Source organism: Dama dama, chromosome 24 (assembly GCF_033118175.1).
Source record: "Dama dama isolate Ldn47 chromosome 24, ASM3311817v1, whole genome shotgun sequence".
Taxonomy (NCBI): domain Eukaryota; kingdom Metazoa; phylum Chordata; class Mammalia; order Artiodactyla; family Cervidae; genus Dama; species Dama dama.
This window is the reverse complement of record NC_083704.1, coordinates 26,963,816-26,978,516: the sequence shown is the minus strand read 5'-3', so window position 1 is coordinate 26,978,516 and position 14,701 is coordinate 26,963,816. Positions and strand designations below refer to the sequence as shown.

At 44.7% G+C, this 14,701-nt stretch overlaps 1 protein-coding gene across 1 annotated transcript in view; it reads left to right on the top strand.

Moving 5' to 3' along the window:
• The window catches only part of ITPR1 (inositol 1,4,5-trisphosphate receptor type 1), a 347,438-nt gene that overhangs the window by 206,744 nt on the left and 125,993 nt on the right, over positions 1-14,701 (top strand). The window contains exons 36-39 of the mRNA XM_061128046.1: positions 2,533-2,653; positions 4,853-5,037; positions 8,907-9,055; positions 9,972-10,083. Of these exons, the coding sequence (XP_060984029.1) occupies positions 2,533-2,653; positions 4,853-5,037; positions 8,907-9,055; positions 9,972-10,083 (567 nt within the window). The remainder of the gene's footprint in view (positions 1-2,532; positions 2,654-4,852; positions 5,038-8,906; positions 9,056-9,971; positions 10,084-14,701) is intronic.

The window sequence follows — 14,701 nt, the reverse complement described above, 5'->3', positions numbered from 1 at the left end:
TGTCTATTCACCTGTCGCTGGCTATTTTGGTTGCTTCTTTGTCCTGACTATTGTAAATAGGATTGTAGTGAAAGTTGGGGTGCTTGTGTCTTTTTGAGTTAAGGTTTCCTTTGGATACATGCCTAATAGTGGGATTGCTGGATCATTTGATAGCTCTGCTTTTTTAGGATTCTCCCTGCTGTTCTTTGTAGTGGCTATACCAATTTCCGTTCTGTTGAACAGCATGAGGGCACCATTTTCTCCACGCCTTGTCCAGCATCTATTCTTTGAAGGCTTTTTGAGGATGACCATTCTGAGTGGTATGGGGTGATACTTCAATGTGATTTGATTTGCATTTCTCTTAATAATTGGTGAAGTTAAGCATCTTTTCATGTGTTTTTGTTTTTCTTTAAACAGTGTAGGATTTACCTGTTGAAATAGGGTTCTGGAAAATCTGCCGTTTTTTGAATTATTTTTCGATGGACTACACCAAGGTGTATTTCTTGAGGTCAGATGTCCTTTATAGCCCTGCAGGGCTTGAATAGTCAGTGCTCATCCGCACGCCTTTTAAAGTTGTTATGAGAAATGGCCACAAGGCGGCAGCATTTCTTTGTGCCCAATAGGCCTTGTGTCTATTTGTGCCCATCAGCGCACGTTTAAAAGTTGTTGTTATGAGAAACGGCCACAAGGCGGCAGCATTTCTTCATGCCCAACGGGGCTTCCTTGGCCAGGCAGAGCCTTAGTAAGAGTCAGGTTTGTGGCTTGTAAATTAGACACAGAAGCTTGTGTCTCCTTACTTCTTTCCCCGTATTTTTCGCCTCCCAGACAAAACCCAACCGTTGCAACACCGCTCTACTGAGGGTTCTGTCTTCCGTGGGTAGGGTGACTCTAAGGATGGAGTCTGGGGGTGGCGACCCCACCTGGAGACTGGGGGGCTGTTCCGAACTCTTCCAGGCCAAGGGATCTGACTTCCTTTGGGTACTCTAAGCTTTGTTTACCTATAGGTGGGCCTACCTGGATCTGGAGATGGGGGAACCGGGCACCACTGCTGGTCCTGAGGGGTGGGTTCACCTGCCACGACTTCTTCCCCAGCTTCTTCAGCCCCAGGACAGTCCAGCCTCAAGACCCAAGGCTGCCCAGTCTCCAAGGGTGTGACACCAGCCCGGTCACCAGGACTTGACATCCCCTCAGGGATACTGTGCTATCCCCTCAGTAGAGTGGGCATTTGTTTGCTGCTTCTGGTTTTTTTTTTTTTTTTTTTAATTTCACTTTTATTTTATATTGGAGTATAGTCGATCATTTGTTTCAGATGTACAGCAAAGTGATTCAGTTATCCACACACACTGTCTATTCTTTTTCAGGTTCTTTTCCATTGTAGGTTACTATAAGATACTGAGTATATTTCCCTGGGCTATATACACTAAGTCCTTGCTGGCTATCTATTTTATATATAGTAGCGTGCATATTTTAATCCCAACCCCTACTTTATCACTCTCCCCTTTGGTAACTGCAAGTGTGTTTTCTATTTCTGTGAGTCTACTTATGTTTTGTAAATAAATTCAGTTGTATCATTTTTTTTAGATTCCACATATAAAGGATCTGATAACCCATTTTAATTTCTTGCAGTGATCTTCCTTTGCCCTAGCACTTTACACTTGTTTTCCTTTCATCTAAGAAACTTCTATGGTATGTTTTCAGTACTTTTTTTCTTTGCTATATTAAGTCCTCCTGTGTTTCAGAGGGGATATGCAAGTACATCCTCCTAAAATTGCAGGCCAGTGGAGGAGTGTACCATCCACAGTGACCTTTGCCATGCAGGTCTAAAGCTACCCTGATGTGGAGAGCTTCAGATGGAGACCAGAATTACAGTCTGCAGATGGCTTCAGGAAGTCAGTGTCAGATTGCTAAAGTCGTTGTTTGAGTTCTTTTATTTTAAAATAAGTACAAATGTGTACTATCATGGAAAGGGATAAATCCTCCTCTGCAGTTAACTTGCAAGTACTCACCTCTGGCAAATGAACACTTGTGCATAGTCACCATGAGAACCATATTCTCCTTTTATCTTTGGAGACACTGCCTGAAATAAATGAGTATTCTAGGTGAGATCCACTTACCAGTTTATCAAGGCTGATTAAAAAATATGGGTTCTACTCATATAACATCTGAAAAGAACTCCGGGAGTTCGTCAGCCTCAGTCTTTGTATTTTATATGTTGCATGAAGTTAAAGGTCAGAGAAGTAAAGTGACTTGCCTACAATCACACAGCCAGTTGGTAACGAGACAGGAATCCCAGCGTTGAGGCTGTGATTCTGCTGCTCCGTCCAGTGGTCAGACTTAGCATCAAGTTTGTGCATTGCCTTAAAATACTTCTGATTTGGTCTCCGTTGGCCTTGGCCACTTCTGGAATCCCGTTCATCACTGGCCACCCCCTCCCACTCTGGCCTAAGGGTCTGTGAACCTGTGGTTCAGGGCAGTGTCTGCTGCTGACCAGTGTCTCGGTCGCCCACAGATGAATGTCTTCACATGGCCTCCTCCTTGTCCTCGTTCTTGCAGACTCGCCAGCCCGTCTTCGTGCAGCTGCTTCAGGGTGTGTTCCGGGTTTACCACTGCAACTGGCTCACGCCAAGCCAGAAGGCCGCGGTGGAGAGTTGCATCCGGGTGCTCTCCGATGTAGGTAAGACTCTGCCTCGGTTTGGATTTCACACGTGGAAACGGGCCACCCAGCAGGGAGCAAGGCCACCCTGGAGAGAGCGCCAGCTCCATAGCTCGGCGGAGCGCCCTCACACTGGAGGCCGCAGACCCAGGGCTGGAACCGCGATCTTCTTGATTCTTAAACCTCCCTTTCATCTCTTCAAGCCAGCACCTCCCAAAGTTCAGAGCCAGCAAGTCCTAAAGAAAGATAGGCTTTGAAAAGCCAGATTGCATGGTTAAATGTTAGGCAGCTCTTGGCGAGTTCCAGCATGCTCAAGTGCGTTCAAGGGCCTGGGAAGCCCCTCATTGGGGAAAGTAATCTGTTGAATCCAGTAAACATAGTTGACCATATGGGAACTTTTTTTTCACGCAAAGCGCATGTCCACCCCCAGGGAACACCCTTTGTCAGAGATGGTGGTCTGCTCCCTTCTGCCTCTTGGTGGTAAAGCTTCTCCATCCCCTGCCCCCTCCCCTCCTGCTCCCCACCGCCCCTTGTCGGCAGCTTTGAAAGGAAGTTATGACCATTACTTCACCCTGATTTTGTCGGTCTCTGTTCCACTGCCCTGTTCCACCCCCTCCCCATAAACACTATGAAAAGGGAAAGCCTTCCTTCCTCAGTTGAGAAGAGTTATCTGCCTCTAGTAGCTTTTTAGATCCCTGGAGACACCAGAGGAGATGAGTAGGCCTCTTAGCGCTGTTGAGCAGTTGTGTTCTGTTGGGCCTGTTGCCCGATCGCAGTCTTCCCTGCCTAATTCCCTTTGTACGCATGTGGCAGGCACTCATGTCTTTTTATTATTTACATGGCACTATTTCACAATAAGATATTAAGATTTTGAAAGGGTGTATGTTATTATAGGTTCCTGATGTGATAAAATAGGACCCTGAGATGGGATCCCCAGATAACCCCAAATTCTGCCCATGTATGATGGTGCCTCTTGAGGTTCTTGATTAAAAGTGGGGCAAGTTGCTGAGTTCGCTAGCTCAGTGATCATCAGAGAGAGGAAATGTTTTAACAGTCTTGGCAGTGATGAGAAAAGGCATGGAGCGTTGGTGTTTGTGAGACAGTAGACCATGAAGACTGCATAGCCCATGAACCCCAGCACTTTTGTGCTTCTGCTGGCATGGAGCTTTGAAGACAGGCAAGAGTTGTCTTGCTTTTTTTTTTTTTTTAAATGTTGTTGGATCTCCCAGATAGAAAGAAGGATTGCTCGTCTGGTTATCTAACTTAATTTTTAAATTAACTTTTCATTTGGCAATAGATTTAGACTTATAAGAACATTGCCAGGATAACACAGAGTTCCCAGGTACCCTTCATCAGTTTCCCCCGCTGAATGCATCTTACCTTACCAGCCATGTTGCTATGAGCTAAACGTCCAGACTTGGTTTTCAGCCCCTTTTCCACTAATGTCCTTTTTCTGTTCACAGTGCCGTGTAGGCCACCACATTGCATTTAGTTGTCTCTGGTCCATGACGGTTGCTCATGTGTGCTCAGTCATGTCCAACTCTGCGACCCCATGGACTGTAGCCCGCCAGGCTCCCCTGTCCATGGGGTTCTCCAGGCAAGAATTTTGGAGTGGGTCCAGACGTTCCTTATTTTCTGTGACCTTGACCATCCTCAGCTGTCCTAGTCAAGTTATCTGTAGAATGTTCCCCCTTTGTGGATTTGACTGGTTTTCTCGTGATGAGACTGGAGTTGGCGTCTTTTTTTTAAGGTGGTTAAAAGCAAAACAACAGCCTGTATGGATAGAATAGCTTATTCATAGTAGATGTTGTCTTCTGTACTATGTTTGGCTTAAAACAGCTTTTTGTAGGTGGTTGAAAGAGTATGAAACTGGAGAATTTTTCAAAAAGCAGTTTACTGGTCAGATGAGTTCCCTGTCTCGATAATTCTTAAAATGTATAGATATATCTGAGCCCCTAAGAAACCATTCCTTGGAGAAACCCATTGGACTTGCCTAAATCGTATGACCTCAGAGTATGTAACTTCCCTCATAGCTGCTGGCCTCAGAATTCACATTGGAAAACCCGACCTAACAGATAGTGAGGTGCAGCTGAACTGCGTATCCATGCTAACGTTGTAGGCATGGACACGGCTGCCTGTGGGATGTTGAGGGGCGTTTGCATCTCTGGGGGTCTCTCATTAGAGCTGTGGGCTCACAAGCCCTGTCTCTCAACCCTGCAGCCAAGAGCCGGGCCATTGCCATTCCCGTGGACTTGGACAGTCAGGTCAACAACCTCTTCCTCAAGTCCCACAACCTCGTGCAGAAAACCGCCATGAACTGGCGGCTGACGGCCCGCAACGCAGCGCGCAGAGACTCTGTCCTGGCCGCTTCCAGGGACTACCGGAACATCATCGAGAGACTGCAGGTAATGCCCAGCGCTGATGGAAGCGACCCGTAACCCAGCCCGAGGCGGCTCCCACATCGAAGGGCTTCCTCAAGCCAGAGAAAATCCAGGGTTGGCCCCAGGGCAATATCAGTGTGGTGAGTGGGTAGTCACATGCAGATATGTGTGTTGGGCCAGGATTGCATAGCTCCTTGGGACCCAAAAAAACTCCCGACAAAGTCATGGTCCTTAGAGGTTGTGCATGGATTTACAAATCTCTTTTTCAAGAAGTCCGTTGTCGCTTATTAGGAAAGAATAAATCAGTGTTAGAAGAGGATGTTTAGAATAGGAGTGTAACAGCTCCCGTTTTTTCCCACCTCATCTTGGGATTTTGGCCTCTTGAATCAGTAGGTAAACAAGTGTAATCGTAACAGAGAGTTTTGTATCAAATGAGCCAAATGAAAATAAAAGTGTTCTAAATTCTAGCTAGATCCTGCTCTCCTTACTTAGTGCCTGCAAAGAGACGTGCTCTTCTTTTGTTAAGAGGAAGAGTAGTGAGGATTAGATGATGTGAAACATTTAAACACACGTCATAATATTAGCTTCTTCCTTTGAACAAGCACCTCAGGTGATTTCCTCACAGATGACACGTGGACCATGGTTAGAGAATCACAGATCTTTCAGATGAGCGTGGTACCCGGGTGCAGAGTGAGATCTCAAGCCAGTGCCTGATTGTGGCTCCGCCACTTAGAAATGCATAACCTTAGGGAAGTTACTTAATTTCTCCAATTTCCTAACTTGTAAAATCATCTGAGAGTCACACCTACGTCACGGGGTTGATATGAAGATTAAGAGACTTAAGACATTCCAGTAACTTGTGCCTGCCTGAGAAATGACAATAGCGATTATTTTCTTCTTTGTCTCTTGTGGAGGTTACTGGGCTCAGCAAGGTGTTTCTTGCTCAGGTTCATTCATGCAGTTGCAGTCAGATGGTTGTTGTGTTTGGACTCATCTTGAAATCTCTCATTCACGTGTTTGGCAGTTGATATTGATTGTTAGCTAGGACCTCAGCTCTCGCCTAAAATATCTACAGAGCCTCCTCATAGAGTATGGGCTTCCTCACAACATGGCGGCTGGGTCCCAAGATAAGTCTGGAGAGATAAATAAGTAAAAGCTATATTGCCTTAATGACCTGGCTTCAAAAGTCATATGGCATCCTTTCTGTCATATTCTTTGGGTCAAGATAGTGACGTATGTCCACTTAGGTTCAAGGGGACAGGACATAGACCACCGTTTGATGAAGAAGAGCTTGCAAAATCGTTTATACTGCAGTGTTTGTACAGCAAGGGAAAATTCAGTACGCTTGAAGCACAAAGAACAGAACCTGGCGTGTAGTGAGCCCGGTCACTTGATCAGTGATGAGCTCTTCTTATTAATATTATTATGGTCATTATCCTTATGACCATGATATTATCATTAATAGGTGAAGTAAATGAATCTCTGAGGGTTACACACGTTACCTAAAGACAGATCAGTTCATTGATGCATTCATCAGCCCCACCCTAGGCACAGGGGATACAGCAACCAAAGCCAGAAACACTCTTGACCTTCATAGAGTCTCCAGTGTTGGAAGGGAGAGACACAATGAGCAAATCACACGGATAAAAGTCAAAGGGTAAGAGAGACAAACACTGCAGAGGAGTGAGCAGTGCTGTGAAAAACACTGATGAGGAAGCTCATCTTGCCTGGAGCTGGGGGTGGTGGTTAACAAAGGCATTGCTGGGGAAGGAACATTGGAACCAAGGCCAGGGTTTATTATGCGTAATAATAATAAACAGCATAATAAACAGGGGCACTGACTTGAAGAAGGGAAGGGAAGGGAAGAGCTTGTGAGGAGACCATTGTACCGGGGAGAATATGGCGCAGAGACCTAGGGAAGGTTAGCTTGGCTGGAGCCCGCAGAGCTGGGTGGATGGGCAGGGCTTTTGCAGGTCAGGGAAGGAATTTCAGCCTTGTCATGACAGAGCCACTTCTTAAACAAAGGTAGCATGGTTCCCTATGGAGTGTTTCCTGATCCCCACTATGGTTTAGAAAGAGGAAGGTCACTGTATTGTAGACTCGTAACTGGATGAACACACAGCATTTTCTCCTGCTCAAACTAAATGATCTGTGGCTTAGAAACACACCAGTGATCTTCTTAGATCATTATGCGTATTCTTGGGTAACAGAATAAAATACAGAAGTTTAGGCAGTGCTTGTTTTAAAGACTTGGCCAGTAGCCAAAGCGATCCTCATTTATCTAATGAGTTATTGTCTGTCTGAGTCCCTGCAGTTACGAGATTGCTCAGAACGGCAAAAGTTGTCATAATGTGAGAACATGAACTTGCAAATGGAGTGCTTATATAATTAACCCCCATTCAGACATCCCCCTCACTTAACACTGGCATCTCCCCCTGCCCATCGCTTCGCCATCCTTGTCTGTTGGTCTCTCCCTGATTGCCGAATGTTCTACATTTGACAATACAATGCAAATCAATTGCAATGTGAAGTTCCAACCTGGCAAAAGATGCAAGATTGCATGAACACGATGCCGAAGAAGTGTTTCAATCTTGTACAAAAGCTGGAGACAGATAACGAATTGCCAGAGTTAGGACCAGTCACTGTTGATGAAGAGGAAATTGGGTGCTTTCCCAGAGGGAACTGTTAGGGAAACTGACAAAATTCTCAAAGAATTTTGCCAAAGCGACCCTCTTGCTGACTGAGGTGTGAAAGTCAGTCCAAACTAAGGGATGTTGTACTCTCATAATCTTGTTGGGAATATTGCCCCCCGCCCAAAGTAGTTTGATTCATTCATGCATTCTTTAATGCATCCTAAATATGATTGAGTGATGACAAATTCTGTTAAATGTAAGATGAAGTAGAATTATATTTGTAAGTTTTAGTTTCTAGATAAAAATCACTCAATTCTTTGTGAATTTGGGGCCTGTGAAATTTGGGTCCCTAATTGAGATGAATGCAATTAAAGTGGGCTTCCTCCATGAGCTTCTTGGTTAATTATCTGATCTTCCCCAGCGTGTTGTGTTCTGCCCTTCTTAGCCAGCTTGTCGGTAGCTTGGTTCTCAGTTAGCAAGCCAGACGGCAGACTTTAGCATCTTTTGGAGATAATCTCTCATCTGTTTCCTGCCATTTGCCTTTATATGGTGTTTGTTGTGTTGGTTTTGCTGCTCTTTCAACTTCTCTCTGTTTTCCTTTCCTACAGCTATGTGTTTTGCATTTGAAGACCATCATGCTATCAGGGTACATGTATTTAGCATGTTGATACAGCATGTTCATTCATTTGTGTTCTCATTTTTATATGATATTTTATTGTATGAATAATTCATGCTCATTGGAAATAATTTGACAATACTCACAAGTACCACTAAATAGAAAACTGGAATCACCTGTAATCCCGCCTCTCAGAGAAAACCACTAATGATGTTTTAATGTTTGCTGCGTATCCTTTAGACGTTAATGTTGCTGATAAAAAGTGGATCATAGAGTCCATACTATTGTTTAGCCATTTTTTTTTACACTTGTAATGTAGACACCTTTCCATGTTGTCGAATGTACTTTTTGCATCCTATTTTAAAACATACGGAATGATTCCTTGGGTAGCATAAGGATCATCTCACAGAGCGGGTGGGAAGGATGTTATGTCTGTGTTATTTCTCTGTTTTCCGCGTCAGGGTCTAATGCTTCAGGTAACCGTTGGGCAATGTCTAATAACTTGAGGCACATACCAGACGGCGCTGAGGTTACTGTAACCCAGCGTAGTCTGTGGTCATGCCTCAGGTCAGAAATGAATGTTCCTACCCTCCCGCGGTCGCCTCCGGCCCCGGCTGCTCACCGGGGCTGTGCTTCCGTTCCAGGACATCGTCTCTGCCCTGGAGGACCGTCTCCGGCCCCTGGTGCAGGCCGAGTTATCTGTGCTGGTGGATGTCCTCCACCGGCCCGAGCTGCTCTTCCCGGAGAACACGGACGCCAGGAGGAAGTGTGAAAGCGGGGGCTTCATCTGCAAGTAAGCAGCCCCTCCCGCCACCGCGCTCGCTGGGGCAGAACCCCGATGACCAGCCGCAGCCCTGGTTCCCGGGGAGGGTGGGGCTGGCCTGCTCTTGGAGGAAAACTGCAAGGTCTAGTGCGGGGGTCCGTTCTGACCGTTCTAAAGGAAGTGTGTAGGTGCAGTCCTACTCACCGACCCTGTTGTTTGCTGACAACTTCTCCTTTGAGAGCTGCACGCCTGGTCGCTCATCTCCCACTCACCATATGCGGGCAGGATGCCCACCGTGGGCTGGCATACAGACTCCAAAAGTCATGGCCCTCGAATCCTCAGAAAGCTCAGACCTACCAGGGCCTCACAGTCTTTTCCCAGCAGCTTTGTAGCTTCTTGTTTTATGCCGTGGGGCATAATCTAGAAGAAGCAACTGGTCCCATGACCAGAGATCGTTGATTTTCACCCTAAGGTTGGATGGTCGGTTAGCTTGAGCGTGAACTCTGCTGCTTTTTTATTTTTCTGGGCCCGTCAAAGGGTAAGACGGGATAAACAGAACGATGTGTCTGCCCCAACCATCATACTCTTGAGGTTCTTTTTTTTTTTTTTTTTTTTGGTTTACACTGCTGGCATATTTTTTTTTTACACTGCTGACATATTTTGGCCACATCACTGACAATCCTCAGTGGGTAAATAACTGCACTCCATAAACAGCAGTTTTGAGTGGGCCTCTGTCTCCCTTCGGACCCGTTTGCTGCTGCTGACCAGCAGGTGTCGCTATTGAGACACCAACCGGCTGTTAGTGAAGGGACTGCCCGGAAGTCTAAGTCTGGGAGCCTTTGGTTAATATTAGTTCATCAACAGACTAGTTACAATAAGTTTGTTTGTTTCTTTGAATGTAAAGGTTGTTTCAGGGATGTCATCCGTGGTTCTCCCCTCCATTCAGGTTAATCAAGCACACAAAACAGCTGCTGGAGGAGAATGAGGAGAAACTCTGCATTAAGGTCCTTCAGACCCTCAGAGAAATGATGACCAAAGACAGAGGCTATGGAGAAAAGGTACTGCCTTTTGTTTTCATATGAAAACCAGGTGTTGCTATGAGATAGAAGCAGAGCGGGGGCACGTAGAAATCCACCTTAGTTCAGGCATATTGACTGGAGGTATTACTTAAAAAAAAAAAATCTATTCATCTTGCCCTGAAGGTAATTAAATCATATGACTCTCTCTTTAGAGTCATATACACTTAGGTTTCTCTTTTAGGCTGCTTGCCGTACAATCTATATTCAGGAAAATAGGAACAATAAGATTTTCCGTCTGTTTAAATTCCCAGTGAGAATGCAGATGCCTCTTGTGTACCAAGGTGTGTGTGTTCCTGAGTTTTGGGTTCCAGCTGAGCATACCTGTGGGTTTACTTGCTTCTTTCTGGTGAGACGTTACACAATCCTCCCAGTGTATGAAGAAACTGCCTCCAGGTCTAACTGGAATGAAGACGGACAGACATGTCACCTTTTCTAACTGAGATTGGGAAATGGACCATCCCTGGGAGCTGAGACTTCTTAGCACATGCAGTGAGCCATGATGTACAGAAAACAGCTGTCACACCCCTGATTTTGGTCCAAATGGGATAAAAAGAGCCCCATTGCTCTTCCTTTCTGCCCCCAGTGAAAAACAGGGCCTGAATTTAAGTCTCACCAGTCTTCTCTGAAGGCAATAATTTTCATTTACTATCTGAAGCCACTTTTATCAGCATTTTCTGAATGGTAAATATGCTAATATCATTGACTTATCAAATACACAGTAAATAACTTTTATTCATCTCTGTGAAGAAGGCTTGATAATTAAATCACAGCCTCCCTTGTCAAAAGAGATGGTGACTAGATTCTTGCAAGTCTAAAACACTGTCGGAATCTTGCTTTCTAACCTAAGCAGTGTCTGTCCTTAATATTAGAGCAATTCAACATGTGAGGATCTTTGGATAAGAGCAAATAAAACAGAAAGGTACACAGTCCTTTTTGCAGTTTACATTCCTCCACTGGCCCCAAACCACAATGCTTTTAAACATCAATCTAAACTTGTAAAATGTACAAATTCAAACTTGAATACATGTTACTTAGAAAATAAGTGTTTATAACTCAGGAGGAATTTCGTGGTGGAAATATGCCAGAATAGAGTTTATAAATATAAAAGCAAGGAACGCTGGTACAAATGGGAAGTAATGAGACGACGAGTCTGCACTGTTTAGACACCCAGGTAGGTCTTGCCCCTTTTAAGGTGAGGAGGACAGTAAGAGAGAATACACTTATCAGATAAGTGAATAATAACCATTTATTCCACAGGATGTTTGTTTTTCTTTGAGTGAACTTTAAGAAGTGTTTTTAAAAAACTGACTCTAGTTAAAGACATTCACTTTCCCTAATAAGATAAGCTCTACCAAAGGGACCTTAACCAGCTGTGAATTTATTTGTACCTTGGGGGCTGAAAACACGATTTGAAAATGTGGAGACCACTGTTTTCTCCTCTTGAGAATGTCTGTTTCTTTCCCTAGCCAAGATCCTTCAGGTAAGTTTTTGTGTCAATACTCCAGTGAACTTTGTAAGTTGTGCTTATACTTTCAAGTAAGTTTTCTTTTTAGAACATGGAAAGTTTAAGTACAAGGAGTTGGTTGAGAGTCTGTTGCTGGGCAGAAAAGTCCACGGGGGTCTTCAGGGCTGTGTGGAAGGGGTGCCTCCTGCTGCCTTTCCGTCCCCATGGGGGGCCAGCAGTGAGAACACCGTCATGGCCCCTGGGGGCACGCTCCAAGATGCTGTCCCCCTGCCTGTGAGAAAGCTTGTGGAGGGCGATAGAGCCAGGGCTTCGAATGCAGGTCATTGTGAAGGAGTTACGAGAGTTGAGACGAGCTTCTGAGGTTGCAGCTCAAATCCCTCCTCATCTGGTGAAGAAATTAGTCACCTCCTAGCAGAGAGAGGCTTGGAGGCAGGATGACAGTTCCTTCCCGTTGGGCTGGAGCTGTCATCCCCCTGGTCAAAGTGAAAATACTAGAAGCAAGTACGAGAAATGCTCTGCCACCAAGGAAGACATTCTAGAAACCTGTGCTAGTCAGCAGCTCCGCAGCGACCACACAGACACACCATGCTTCTGGCCCCAGGCTCGGACTGCGGGAAGAGGCTGCTTAACCCTTCACTTTAAAAGGGGGCAGGGGGGCGTTAAATGATTTGTGTTTCTTCCAGTTTCGTTGTTAGTTTACACTCTGTCCCGTTTTACAAAGGCTTTTGGAAAATGCCTTTGATGGGTCACTGGCTGCCACTGTTTGAGTAAAGAGACACGACATACAGGATGAGCTTTCAAGGGTGGGAGGAACCCAGATCCAAAGAACTAACCTTTCTTAGGCAAACCAGTGGGGGGTGTTGCTCAGTCGCCATGTCATGTCTGATCCTGCGACCCCATGGACTGCAGCATGCCAGGCTTCCCTGTCCCTCACAGTGGGTGTTAGTCGATGAAGTAAATGAAGTGTCCTGTGAACTGGGTGCTCGGGACACAAAGGCAAGTGTGAATGCCCTTTCTGTCATCTTGGCCTACTTTTCCTATTTGTTGCCTTTTAAGGGGAGCTTGTCCCATGACTAATACCCTTCTGAGATGTCCAGGGTTGTTCTGTTTCCCCGCCCTCTCCTGAGTCTTCACACTCATCTGTTCTGGTCTCTGGGGCCCTCACATCACCTGTGGTTTGGATCAGGCCTTAAGAGTCATATCTGTGAGAAGCCAGTGGTCAGCCCACTTGTCCCGGTCCTAAGACGTGCCCGTCCAAGGACTGTGACATGTGCTGGAAATGTGGGGGCTGGGCAAAGAGGATGGTGACAAAATTTAAATCGTGATCATTTAGAAATTAAATAAATTATCTTTTACTGTTGTGTCTCCAAATGGGCCAGCAATATTTACCAGAGAATGGTATTAATATATAATATCGGACAATATAATATAGTGGAATATTAAAAAGGATCACCAGAATAATGATAGAATACATTTTCATGTGATTCTCACCAATGTATTCAAAGTTAATAAACTATAAAAGCAGGGCTTTGCAACCATTCTGTGTGTGCAAGGCCTAGCCAACTCTGCTTTAAATCTACAGATTTAACCATGTTTAAAAAAAATAGTTACCTCCCATCGCTAAACATCTCTAAGATTTAACCTGATTCTCTCTATAATTCATAGAATATATTCATGGCCCTAGACCCTGCTTGAAGAGAAAGCATAGTTATTTTATATATTGGCTGCTCTATTACCTACTGTATGATTTTTATTAAGATATTTTTGATTTAAAAGTCACAGAATTTTGGAAAGAAATTCAGAGGCCAACAGTTAATGTGAAAGAATATCTCAATTTATTTAAAATCCATTTTTCTTCTGAATAATGGTACCTGTTACACTACTAGAGAGGTTTTGACCTCAAGTAATGTCAGGATTTTCATTCCTTATGAATTGTCAATCCCCTGTTAATTACTGGTACTTCTTTTCTCTAGGCAAATAGCCTATTAACATTTTCAGCTACCACTGTTTCTAGTAGGAGTTTAAATTCGCAAAATGAACTAAATATTAATGAAACAAAAAAATCAAGGATCCTCCATCTATCATTAAACATGCATAATTGTCATTAATCCTTTTGTTTTTTCTTTCTCTTGAACTTGATGCTAATAAATCATTTCATTGTTCCTAATATCACTCAGGTAGGCACTAATCACCTTGGAATCTAGTCTCTTTAATGAATAGTATCAGGATTTGGAATGTCTGGGCTGGGGAACATGTTGGTCTTACTGCTTGCTTAAATTGAAGCTGGGTCTGATTTATCCCAATGGTAGTTTGGACGCAAGACACCCCCCCCCACCCCCCATTCAATGGTATAATGAGTCCAAGGAGAGAATTTTCTCCTAAGCTGAGTTGATAGGGGTTTAGCTTTTAACCCAACTCTGTTCCATCCTTTTCTGAAAGGACATGGTTCTTGATCGGGGATCTTGCCCTCGTTCACAGCTCAGTTCGAGAGTTTTCTCTACAAGGGGGTACAAAGGTGCCTTTCAGGGCTCTTGGTTCAGTGACCTACGAGGTTTTTTGTTGGGTTTTTTTTCCCTTGGCCATGCTGTGTGGCATGAGGGATCCTAGATCCCCAACCAGGGTTCGAACCCATGCCCCTTGTATTGAGAACATGGAGTCTTAACCACTGAACCACCAGGGAAGTCCCGACCTGCGAGGTTTGATACCTGGCATGTAAACAAAGTGTGGCAGCATCCTGCCCGAGATGTCAGGGTGCAGTGGTGTCTGGAATGCCCACACCTCTCAAGACGGTTGCGTTCTAACGATGCTCCAACCCGAGTCAGCGATGAGAAATACAGTGACAAAGCTTCTAACATTTAGCTCACTTGTATTTCCTGTTCTAACATTGCCTTCTTTTTCTCCCCCCTTTTTTCTTTTCCAGCTCATCTCCATTGATGAATTGGATAATGCTGAGGTCCTAATTTCATTTTTTTTTTTAAGTGTCCCGTGGTGATGTGTCCATGACCCTCTCCCAGCGAACTCTGTGACCTGTCCCCTAGTCTATGCAGTATCTAGTATCTGACTTTGTGTAGCATGCCTCTGGGAGTGAGTCAAGTCCTTCGTGTCTGTGTTAGCGTTTCCCATGAGTTTGTT